General features: G+C 34.4%; 5 protein-coding genes across 5 annotated transcripts; all 5 read right to left on the bottom strand.

The window, feature by feature from the left end:
• Window positions 1-272: 272 nt before the first annotated feature.
• On the bottom strand, window positions 273-1,813 carry LOC109583469 (uncharacterized). Its single transcript, XM_019998846.1, has 2 exons — window positions 1,561-1,813; window positions 273-1,504 (listed from the first exon to the last, which is right to left on the bottom strand). Exons 1-2 carry the CDS (start codon window positions 1,582-1,584, stop codon window positions 350-352), a joined length of 1,179 nt encoding a protein of 392 aa, XP_019854405.1. The 5' UTR covers window positions 1,585-1,813; the 3' UTR covers window positions 273-349.
• Window positions 1,814-3,243: 1,430 nt separating this feature from the next.
• Window positions 3,244-4,595, bottom strand: LOC109583471 (uncharacterized). Its single transcript, XM_019998848.1, has 2 exons — window positions 4,488-4,595; window positions 3,244-4,436 (listed from the first exon to the last, which is right to left on the bottom strand). Exons 1-2 carry the CDS (start codon window positions 4,509-4,511, stop codon window positions 3,897-3,899), a joined length of 564 nt encoding a protein of 187 aa, XP_019854407.1. The 5' UTR covers window positions 4,512-4,595; the 3' UTR covers window positions 3,244-3,896.
• A 228-nt stretch (window positions 4,596-4,823) lies between these two features.
• LOC109583470 (uncharacterized) lies at window positions 4,824-6,280 on the bottom strand. Its single transcript, XM_019998847.1, has 2 exons — window positions 6,132-6,280; window positions 4,824-6,075 (listed from the first exon to the last, which is right to left on the bottom strand). The coding sequence occupies exons 1-2, from the start codon at window positions 6,153-6,155 to the stop codon at window positions 4,942-4,944; spliced, it is 1,158 nt and encodes a 385-aa protein (XP_019854406.1). The 5' UTR covers window positions 6,156-6,280; the 3' UTR covers window positions 4,824-4,941.
• A 1,485-nt stretch (window positions 6,281-7,765) lies between these two features.
• LOC109583451 (uncharacterized) lies at window positions 7,766-9,393 on the bottom strand. The gene is made up of 2 exons (XM_019998807.1): window positions 9,201-9,393; window positions 7,766-9,152 (listed from the first exon to the last, which is right to left on the bottom strand). The coding sequence occupies exon 2, from the start codon at window positions 8,655-8,657 to the stop codon at window positions 7,986-7,988; it is 672 nt and encodes a 223-aa protein (XP_019854366.1). The 5' UTR covers window positions 8,658-9,152; window positions 9,201-9,393; the 3' UTR covers window positions 7,766-7,985.
• Window positions 9,394-9,493: 100 nt separating this feature from the next.
• LOC109583450 (uncharacterized) lies at window positions 9,494-10,902 on the bottom strand. Its single transcript, XM_019998806.1, has 2 exons — window positions 10,836-10,902; window positions 9,494-10,788 (listed from the first exon to the last, which is right to left on the bottom strand). Exons 1-2 carry the CDS (start codon window positions 10,854-10,856, stop codon window positions 9,688-9,690), a joined length of 1,122 nt encoding a protein of 373 aa, XP_019854365.1. The 5' UTR covers window positions 10,857-10,902; the 3' UTR covers window positions 9,494-9,687.
• Between the last annotated feature and the right edge of the window lie 166 nt (window positions 10,903-11,068).

Below are 11,068 nucleotides of genomic sequence, written 5' to 3'. Positions count from 1 at the left end.
TTATAGTTAGTTATCTCTAACTATTCCATCCCTTTACCACAGTAGTAGCTACACTGACTTAGGAGTAAAGCAACAACACCAGAGTCTTGTGACACTCCACAAAGACTGCCTACTTTATCTAATCCCAACCACTTTCCCAGCCTCTACTACTTTTATGTCAACCACTATAATTGATACTGGTAGTGGCTTCTTTATGATAGGACTGGCAGATGTTCTTTATTGTTTTATCAGAACAGTTTGAAGTAATGGCTGGAGGAGATTAGAGTTAATAATTATATTCTAAATTATTTATTTAACACAAAAATGAAATCAATCAACTAAATGTAACTACCAAACTGTTCAAAGAATGTTAAAGTACAGATTCATGTTGGTTTGTCTGAGCTTCAAGGTGGTTTGTCGGATCTTTAAGGTGGTTTGTCGAATCTTTAAGGTGGTTTGTCGGATCTTTAAGGTGGTTTGTCAGATCTTCTAATTTATAACTTTCTTGTGATTTGTTGTCATATATTCTGAGGAATCTTCCCCAACATATTCCTCCCATGACTAATATTGCGACTGAAAGCACCCAAGAAGTTACTAGAAATGCTATTCTGAAGTTGTAGTTTTTTGTTTTAAGTCCCCTGTACGTGCTATTCAAGCGGAAGTGTGGTGAGCAATCCAATGGTAGGTCATTATCAACAACAAAGAAGCATCCAGTGCTTAATATTGCAAGGACTGATGTAATGACAGCATAAGCAGCCCAACCAATGAGACTTAGATTCCACTTAGTCTTATTTTTGTTGTAAACTTTGCGCAATGCCTTTAAAAATACACTTATACATTTCACTATAATATTGAATATAATTGCACTATACATTACCCAAAGGATGTTGTATTTCCTTGGACGGCAATTATCTTTTGTGAGTCTAACAAAGCTCGATAATGTGGTATATGTAGCATCAATCTCTGGGACAGTACTGAGTGTCATCACTGTTGCATAGAGAATTGCTTTGTAATAATCTAATTCTAACTTATCTTCTTCTGAATCATCTTCCTTTTTACAAAATTTAAAAATGGTTTCAAGCAATGTTTTTAATGGCTTCCAAACTTGAAAGGATAGTATTGCAGGAATGAGAAAAAGAAGACCTTGTATGGTCAGATCTCTTTCCTCCGCTGCACTGTCAGTGCTGACCTCTGCTTTGCTATCTCCCACAAGGTATATGATGTTAGTAGCGACCACAACAATAAAGTCTAATATGAAAATAACTATTTTTTTACATCGTGTCCAACAATCTTCATTTTTAAAAGCATTACGTAAGTATGCTTGACTGTTGATTAGACAGAAAACAAGGCTAATTACTCCATATGCTGCTCCTAAGCAACCTAATGTTATATCTTGATCTTTTGTACTAAAATCTCTTCCATTCCGCATTACACCAATTGCAATAATTGAGTACAGGATATCAAAGGGAACTATTAGAGCTTTTGTTGCTTCTGATCTAGCTGATTCTGCTAGTATGTGAAATTCCTAATGTAGCAAATATAGAACTTTTAAATGAGAATCATTATACATAGCAGCTTTACCTTTTGATCCTTTGCTTGGCTCATTTTGAATATTACTTCAATATAATTATTAGCTGCAGCGACTATGATTGTTCCCTATCAGTCTAATGATTCAACCCCTTTTATAGTCAAGACTATTTGAGTGTACCCCTACTCTAACCATTGGGAACATTCCTTAATGTTGCCATAACAACTGTACTAAGAACAATATCAGGTAACATTTTTATCACAGCACTCATTCATCATACCAGTGAGCTCCTACCTCATATAAGAAATGCATTGATATTCACAGTTCTAGGAATCATAAGCTTATAGTGGGTGGAATCTTTTGATTGGGGCGAGCAAAAGCGAGCCCCACTCTAGCAAGAACTCACTCACTCCCTCTGTATGTATGTGCGTCTCCAGTCACGCCCATCTTCTGGTCACGCCCATGTATGTATACACATACACCACCATGCTTAGACTAGCACATTTTCATTAATGTGGGTATGGTTGCAATGAAATAAAAATGGTGACCAGGAAGGCTATGAAACGGGAGCAAGTCTTGAGCTTATTTGCAGCAAGATAAGACTCATTTGTTATCCAGACACTTCTCAAGAAGCAAGAAAGTTAAGAAAGCAGCTATAAGATCTTCTTGAATCTCAGAATAAAAGCTTAAATCCATGGCTCATCAGAAAGAAGATTGCCAGCCTAAACTAGCAGTGAGATCATATAATTGCAGAGATTCTAAACTCATAAAGCTAGAACAAGCTATAAAAAAATTCCTTCCATGCAAATTCTGCATTAGTGTATTGACATCAACATTTAATAGCTACTACATCATTGTCTATATAGACATTGTATATTGTTAATCAAAATGTTAATCGTTTTGCTCGCCCCTTAATGTTTTACATTTACCTAGTTATTATTGTTATTAGTGAAGAGTATATGATCTCTTAAATGAAAGTGACTTGGTATTTCCATAAAATCATCAAAATAAACATCTGAAAAGTTTTTAAAACTATGTATAATTAGCACTAATACTAAATGCTAAAAGTAATGCTAAATATGTACATGTACATATAATACGTATGTTGTGCCCTATATATAGATAGGTACACTTGGTTATATTTATGAAAATGTTAATTCTAGTCACTTTTTGTGCTATAATACCGGTATGTTACCTAGTGTATGGTGGGTTTAGTAATCTGTTGCTTAGTGTCTGAGGGTTGTATCACAGTGATGGTTGGTCTATACTGATAATGGCCTATGTCACAACATTATCATTTGTACTTAATATTCATAATTCATGGATTATATTAATTTTGATACTTGTACATGTAGTTCTAGGAATTTTATTGTAACATTTGAATATTAGCAAGTAGGTGAGAATTCCTCACTTAAATATTTGTGTTGCAAGCTGCTTCCATAAAAAATTTTAGAGAAAATTTTCCAAGTACTTGGCACTACTTGCATAATTAATTTTGCAAGGATTTAAATTGCTCGCAAGGATACGACTTGGCAAAAAAATTTGCTATATCTAGTTGTTTTAAATCAAGTGTTATTTATTAAAACTCATAATTAATTATTACAACTGTTAATTGTCATTAATTGTTAGTGTGTCACACCTTTTTAAATAATTAACTAATGGTATAAATACTATTATAAGGAATACTATTAGTTTTAGCTAAATTGTTAAATTTTACTCATATACGTAAAGTGTGAATACGATGGTATTTCTTCAAACGACTACTGAAGTACGGCGAGACTCAGGTGATGTTTGGTCTCTTGGAAGAGTGTGAGTATGAGCCGTGCCTCCTGTAGTAGTGTCACGGTCTATTGGAGTAGGATCATGGTCTACTGGACTAGGCTCATGGTCTATTGGAGTAGGATCATGGTCTATTGTCGGATCATGGTCTATTGGACTAGGATCGTGGTCTACTGAAGTAGGATCACAGTCTACTGGAGTAGGATCACGAGATTGGTACCAAAGTTGAGTTACTTTCAAGATTGATAAACAATATAGAATTAAAGAAATGAATAAAGAGATTATTCGTAATGCATAGTTGAAATTGGTGTTTTCTTCAACCACACACTCAAAAGGTTGACTATTATCAGCAATCAAAAACAATCCAATACAAAACCAATTGGCCACTGCTACTTTAATAATTTCTTTCTTTATAAGCCTGGGGTCTTTTTCCAAAGATGTTCCTTCATACTCTTCATTTTGATTAGGATTATTTTGTGGCATTACTTCTCCCCCCATAACTGTTGCACTGTCTGCAATGAAAGTTGTTGTTCCTCCAGTGATGGTTGTTATTCCTCCTTTTATTTCAATATATACATCGCCAGGTTCTTCATCACCAAGTTCTTCATCGTCATTCTTCATCAGTAGGTTCTTCATTGTCTTCATTAGGTTCTTGGTAAAGTATTTCCTCTCCTCCTATGTTGAAAAACCTTCCTTCTTTATTACTTACTTTTCCATTGTTAAAGATTAGTTCTCCACCTTGTGTAGTAATATTTCCTTCTTCAATAATTCTTGTTCCTCCTCTTTTATTTCCTTGTTTTCCTCCGGTTATTGTTATTTTTGTCCCACAGATTGTTCTTTGGTTGTTGCTCCATGTTGTACCTCCTTCTATTATTATCCTTTTGCATGGTCCATTTATACAAGTAGTTGGAATTATTGCTCCATTATTCACTCCATTATTTGCTCCATTATTTGCTTCATTGTTTGTTTCAACACTGGTCACTGCATATATTAGCCCCAAGCATGTTAGTGTAGCACTCTGGTTTTCTCTGCTAAAATCTTTTCCATTTAGCATTGCTCCAGTAGCAATGATGGAGTAGAGGATATCAAAAGGGACTATCAGAGCTTTTGCTGCTTCTGATCTAGCAGACCCTGCTACCTGATAGAATCCCTAATAATAAGTAGATGACATCCATTATAAGAATGCTTTTATTTTCATTACCTTTTTATCCTTTCCTTTGCCCATTTTGACTATTGCTATTAGCCCCTGTAAGCAAGTCTATTAAGAGCAAATTATAGTTAGTTATCTCTAACTATTCCGTCCCTTTACCACAGTAGTAGCTTGGGGAGTAAAGGAAAACCTACCAGAGTCTTGTGACACTCCACAAAGACTGCCTGCTTTATCTAATCCCAACCACTTTCCCAGCCTCTACTACTTTTATGTCAACCACTATAATTGATACTGGTAGTGGCTTCTTTATGATAGGACTGGCAGTTGTTCTTTATTGTTTTATCAGAACAGTTTGAAGTAATGGCTGGAGGAGATTAGAGTTAATAATTATATTCTAAATTATTTATTTAACACAAAAATGAAATCAATCAACTAAATGTAACTACCAAACTGTTCAAAGAATAGTTTTTTACACTTAATGTACATGTAAATGTAGTAAAAGGGTTCAAGTAAATTCAGCTTCAAGGTGGTTTGTCCGATCTTTAAGGTGGTTTGTCCGATCTTTAAGGTGGTTTGTCGGATTTTCTAATTTATAACTTTCTTGTGATTTGTCATATAGTTTGAGGAATCTTCCCCAACATATTCCTCCCATGACTAATATTGTGACTGAGAGTACCCAAGAAGTTACTAGAAATGCTAGTCTAAAGTTGTAGTTTTTTGTTTCAAATCTCCTGTACGTGCTATTCAAACGGAAGTGTGGTGAGCAATCCAATGGTAGGTCATTATCAACGACAAAGAAGCATCCAGTGCTTAATATTGCAAGGACTGATGTAATGACAGCATAAGCAGCCCAACCAATGAGACTTAGATTCCACTTAGTCTTATTTTTGTTATAAACTTTGCGCAATGCCTTTAAAAATACACTTATACATTTCACTATAATATTGAATATAATTGCACCATACATTATCCACAGGATGTTGTATTTCCTTGGACGGCAATTATCTTTTGTGAGCCTCACAAAGTTAGATAATGTGGTATATGTAGCATCAATCTCTGGGACAGTACTGAGTGTCATCACTGTTGCATAGAGAATTGCTTTGTAATAATCTAATTTTAACTGTTTTATCAAATTTTTGTTGCTATCTTCTTCTGAATCACCTTCCTTTTTACAACATTTAAAAATGATTGCAAGCAATGTTTTTAATGGCTCCCAAACATGAAAGGATAGTATTGCAGGAATGAGAAAAAGAAGACCTTGTATTGTCAGATCTCTTACCTCCGCTGCACTGTCAGTGCTGACCTCTGCTTTGCTATCTCCCACAAGGTATATGATGTTAGTAGCGACCACAACAATAAAGTCTAATATGAAAATAACTATTTTTTTACATCGTGTCCAACAATCTTCATTTTTAAAAGCGTTACGTAAGTATGCTCCACTGTTGATTAGACAGAAACCAAGGCTAAGTACTCCGTATGCTGCTCCTAAGACAAATAATACAATTTTTTGGTCTGATGTACTAAAATCTCTTCCATTCCGCATTGCACCAATTGCAATGATGGAGTACAGAATATCAAAGGGAACTATTAGAGCTTTTGTTGCTTCTGATCTAGCTGATTCTGCTAGTATGTAAATTCCCTAATGTAGCAAATATAGAACTTTTAAATCACAATCATTATGTATAGCTGCTTTACCTTTTCATCCTTTGCTTGGCTCATTTTGAATATTACTTCAATATAATTATTAGCTGCAGCAACTGTGAGTGTTCCCTATCAGTCTAATGATTCGACCCCTTTTATAGTCGAGGCTATTTGAGTGTACCCCTACTCTAACCATTGGGAACATTCCTTAATGTTGCCATAACAACTGTACTAAGAACAGTATCAGGTGACATTTTTATGATGGCACTCATTTTATCTTACCAATGACCCCTACCTCATATACTTTTACATGTATAAGAAGTGAATCAATATTAATAGTTCTAGGAATCATAAGCTTATATAGTGTGGTTGAAACCTTGTAGTTATGCTATTAGTGTTTGTGCACTTAAGAGTATGTGACCTCTTAAATGAAAGTGTCTTAGTATTTCCATAAAATCAGGGATATAATAGACTAACGTATACGGGATTGGCAACGGGACCATGTGAGCGCATCATCTGTGTATAAAATCTTTTCACAACCTCTGTTATCATTTTCAAGATGGCCAACTGTTTTATCAAATCACTAATGTTGCTATTTCTCTGTCAACAAGGCTTGTGTCTCTCTCTCAAAACATTATACTACCATTACTAAGGATAAGGAATCTGCTACTTTCATTTTGAATGATACTTAACGATGCTGTCACGATGAATTGCTAAATGCAGCCAATTTTCCATTTGTGTACCTCTGCTGGCAAGATAGCTTGGAGTATATAGATTCAATCGTATTGTGATTTACCATCTTTTATGTTTATATGAGAATAGGACCAAAAGAACTTATTTAGACCTTCCTACTTCATGATACAGCCGGAAAAGTACTTTTTAAAAGGCCAGTTTTGTGTACCTGTGGCGGATTCAGACATGACTCTTTTCTCGTATTATTTTGTAATATAATAGTACAATGATCGTTGTATGAGAATTTACTGGTTATTTTGTTGTTCTAGTCTTTGTTTTATTTTTACACAACTTTTACACATCAGTGTAGTAAGGCTATTGTACGGAGCAGAATGGGTTATTAAACCAAAACTATGAATAATTAATTTAAATTTATAACGGACCTATAAATTGATTTTTGGTCCGTAACCAATCCCGTATACGGTAGTCTATTATATCCCTGATAAAATAAACATCTGAAAAGTTTTAAAAACTATGTATGGTTAGCACTAATACTAAATGCTAAAAGTAATGCTAAATATGTACATATAATGCATATGTTGTGCCCTATACATAGGCACACTTGGTTATATTTATGACAATGTTAATTCTAGTCACTTTTTGTGCTATTATCTGTTACCTAGTATATGGTGGGTTTAGTAATCTGTTGCTTAGTGTCTGAGGGTTGTATCTCAATGATGGTTGGTCTATACTGATAATAGCTTATGTCACAACATTATCATTTGTACTTAATATTCATAATTTATGGATTATGTTAATTTTGATGCATGTACATGTTGTTCCAGGAATTTTATTGTAACATTTGAATATTGGCAAGTAGGTGAGAATTCCTCACTTAAATATTTGTGTTGTAAGCTGCTTCTGTAAAAAATTTTAGAGAAAATTTTCCAAGTACTTGGCACTACTTGCATAATTAATTTTGCAAGGATTTAAATTGCTTGCAAGGATACGACTTGGCAAAAAAATTTGCTATATCTAGTTGTTTTAAATCAAGTGTTATTTATTAAAACTCATAATTAATTATTACAACTGTTAATTGTCATTAATTGTTAGTGTGTCACACCTTTTAAAATATTTAACTAATGGTATAAATACTATTATTAGGAATACTATTAGTTTTAGCTAAATTGTTAAATTTTACTCATATATGTAAAGTGTGAATACCATGGTATTTCTTCAAACAACTACTGAAGTACAACGAGACTCAGGTGATGTTTGGTCTCTTGGAAGAGTGTGAGTATGAGCCGTGCCTCCTGTAGTAGTGTCACGGTCTATTGGAGTAGGATCATGGTCTACTGGACTAGGCTCATGGTCTATTGGAGTAGGATCACGGTCTATTGTCGGATCATGGTCTATTGGACTAGGATCGCGGTCTACTGAAGTAGGATCACGGTCTACTGGAGTAGGATCACGAGATTGGTACCAAAGTTGAGTTACTTTCAAGATTGATAAACAATATAGAATTAAAGAAATGAATAAAAAGATTATTCGTAATGCATAGTTGAAATTGATGTTTTCTTCAACCACACAGTCAAAAGGTTGACTATTATCAGCAATCAAAAACAATCCAATACAAAACCAATTGGCCACTGCTACTTTAATAATTTCTTTCTTTATAAGCCTGGGGTCTTTTTCCAAAGATGTTCCTTCATACTCTTCATTTTGATTAGGATTATTTTGTGGCATTACTTCTCCCCCCATAACTGTTGCACTGTCTGCAGTGAAAGTTGTTGTTCCCCCAGTGATGGTTGTTATTCCTCCTTTTATTACAATGTATACATCGCCAGGTTCTTCATCACCAAGTTCTTCATTGTCATTCTTCATCAATAGGTTCTTCATTGTCTTCATTAGGTTTTTGGTAAAGTATTTCCTCTCCTCCTATGTTGAAAAACCTTCCTTCTTTATTACTTACTTTTCCATTATTAAAGATTAGTTCTCCACCTTCTGTAGTAATATTTCCTTCTTCAATAATTGTTGTTCCTCCTCTTGTATTACCTTGTTTTCCTCCGGTTATTGTTATTATTGTCCCACAGATTGTTCTTTGGTTGTTGCTCCATGTTGTACCTCCTTCTGTTTTTATCCTTTTGCATGGTCCATTTATACGAGTAGTTGGAATTATTTCTCCATTATTCACTCCATTATTTGCTTCATTGTTTGCTTCAACACTGGTCACTACATATACTAGCCCCAAGCATGTTAGTGTATAGCACTCTGGTTTTCTCTGCTAAAATCTTTTCCATTTAGCATTGCTCCAGTGGCAATGATGGAGTATAGAATATCAAATGGAACTATTAGAGCCTTTGCTGCTTCTGATCTAGCAGAACCTGCTACCAAATAGAATCCCTAATAAGTAGATGACATTCATTATAAGAATGCTTTTATTTTCATTACCTTTTTATCCTTTCCTTTGCCCATTTTGACTATTGCTATTAGCCCCAAATAAGCAAGTCTATTAAGAGCAAATTATAGTTAGTTATTACTAACTATTCCACCCCTTTACCACAGTAGTAGCTACACTGACTTGGGAGTGAAGCAACACCTACCAGAGTCTTCTGATACTCCACAAAGACTGCCTACTTTATCTAATCCCAACCACTTTCCCAGCCTCTACTACTTTTATGTCAACCACTATAATTGATACTGGTAGTGGCTTCTCTATGATAGGACTGGCAGGTGTTCTTTATTGTTGTATTAGATCAGTTGGAAGCAAAGGAGATTAGCTCAAAGCTGAGATAATAATTACATATTCTAAGTTAATTTTATTCAACACAAAACGAAAATAATTAACTAAATGTAGCTACCAAACTGTTTAAAAATAGTTTTTACACTTAATTCATGGGCATGTAAAAGTAGTATTAATGTTCAAATAGGTTCAGGTTTAAACTGGATTGCTTTTTTCTTCAGCTTTTTTTATTGATTTTTTGCAATATAGACAGAGAAAATTTCCCCAACATATTCCTCCAATGACTAATATTGCAACTGAAAGTACCCAAGAAGTTACTAAAAACCCTAGTCTGAAGTTGTAGTTTTTTGTTTCAAGTCTCCTGTACGTGCTATTCAAGCGGAAGTGTGGTGAGCAATCTAATGGTAGCTCATTATCAACGACAAAGAAGAACCCAGTGCTTATAACTGCAAACACTGATGTAACAACAGCATAAGCAATCCAACCAATGAGACATCGATTTGATTTCCAATCAGTTTTATTTTTGTTAGGAAATTTACTCAATGCCTTTAAAAATACACTTATACATTTCACTATAATACTGAATATAATTGCTCCATACATTCCCCAAAGGATGTTGTATTTCCTTGGACGACAATTATCTTTTGTGAGTCTAACCAGATTGGCTAGTGTAGTATATGTAGCATCAGTCTCTGGGACAGTACTCAGTGTCATCATTGTTGCATAGAGAATTGCTTTCTGATAATTTAAGTTTAACTCTTTTTCCAAATCATCATTGCTATCTTCTTCTGAATCATCTTTCTTTTCACAACATTTACAATTGTTTTCACAACCTTTAAAAATGATTGCAAACAATGTTTTTAATGGCTCCCAAACGTGAAAGGATAGTATTGCAGGAATGAGGAAAAGAAGGGATTGTGCTGTAAGATCTCTTACCTCCGCTATACTGTCAGTACTGACCTCTGCCCTGCTATCTCCCCATAAGTATACGCCATTAGTAAATATCACGACAGCAAGGTCTAATATGAAAATAACTATTTTTTTACATTGTGTCGAACAATTATCATTTTTACGAGCTTTACGGAAGTATCCTAAGGCATTGATTGCACAAAAAGCAAGGCTAACTAATCCATATGCTCCTACTAAGCAACCTAATGTTATATCTTGATCTTTTGTACTAAAATTTCTTCCATCTCGCATTTTACCAATTGCAATGATGGAGTACAGGATATCAAAGGGAACTATTAGAGCTTTTAATGCTTCTGATCTAGCTGATTCTGCTAGTATGTAAATTCCCTAATGTAGCAAATATAGAACAATGACAATCTTTAAAATAGCTTTACCTTATCCTTTGCCTTGCCCATTTTTAATGTTGCTTCAGTATTAGCTGCAGCCACTAACTGAGAGTTTAGAGTTATTCTCTATCAGTCTTATGATTTATCCTTTTATAGTCAAGCTTATTTCAGTGCTGCGCCTTTTTAATATTGCTATAGTAACTGCACTTAAACAGCATCAGGTGGCATTTTTTATGATAACACTCCATTAAAAACTAACTGTCTGTTACATTCTATCACAG

This window comes from Amphimedon queenslandica, unplaced genomic scaffold, assembly GCF_000090795.2.
Source record: "Amphimedon queenslandica unplaced genomic scaffold, v1.1 AMPQUscaffold_13304, whole genome shotgun sequence".
NCBI classification, from domain to species: domain Eukaryota; kingdom Metazoa; phylum Porifera; class Demospongiae; order Haplosclerida; family Niphatidae; genus Amphimedon; species Amphimedon queenslandica.
This window is presented reverse-complemented; position numbering and strand designations above follow the sequence as displayed.

Excerpts from the sequence above, each read along its gene's own strand:
- LOC109583469 (XM_019998846.1), bottom strand. The coding sequence starts at position 1,584 with ATGAGCCAAGCAAAGGATCAAAAG. Across the intron at positions 1,505-1,560 it reads GCCAAGCAAAGGATCAAAAG|GAATTTCACATACTAGCAGA; the intron begins GTAAAGCTGCTA and ends TTGCTACATTAG.
- LOC109583471 (XM_019998848.1), bottom strand. The coding sequence starts at position 4,511 with ATGGGCAAAGGAAAGGATAAAAAG. Across the intron at positions 4,437-4,487 it reads GCAAAGGAAAGGATAAAAAG|GGATTCTATCAGGTAGCAGG; the intron begins GTAATGAAAATA and ends ACTTATTATTAG.
- LOC109583470 (XM_019998847.1), bottom strand. The coding sequence starts at position 6,155 with ATGAGCCAAGCAAAGGATGAAAAG. Across the intron at positions 6,076-6,131 it reads GCCAAGCAAAGGATGAAAAG|GGAATTTACATACTAGCAGA; the intron begins GTAAAGCAGCTA and ends TTGCTACATTAG.
- LOC109583451 (XM_019998807.1), bottom strand. The coding sequence starts at position 8,657 with ATGAAGACAATGAAGAACCTATTGATGAAGAATGACAATGAAGAACTT.
- LOC109583450 (XM_019998806.1), bottom strand. The coding sequence starts at position 10,856 with ATGGGCAAGGCAAAGGATAAG. Across the intron at positions 10,789-10,835 it reads TGGGCAAGGCAAAGGATAAG|GGAATTTACATACTAGCAGA; the intron begins GTAAAGCTATTT and ends TTGCTACATTAG.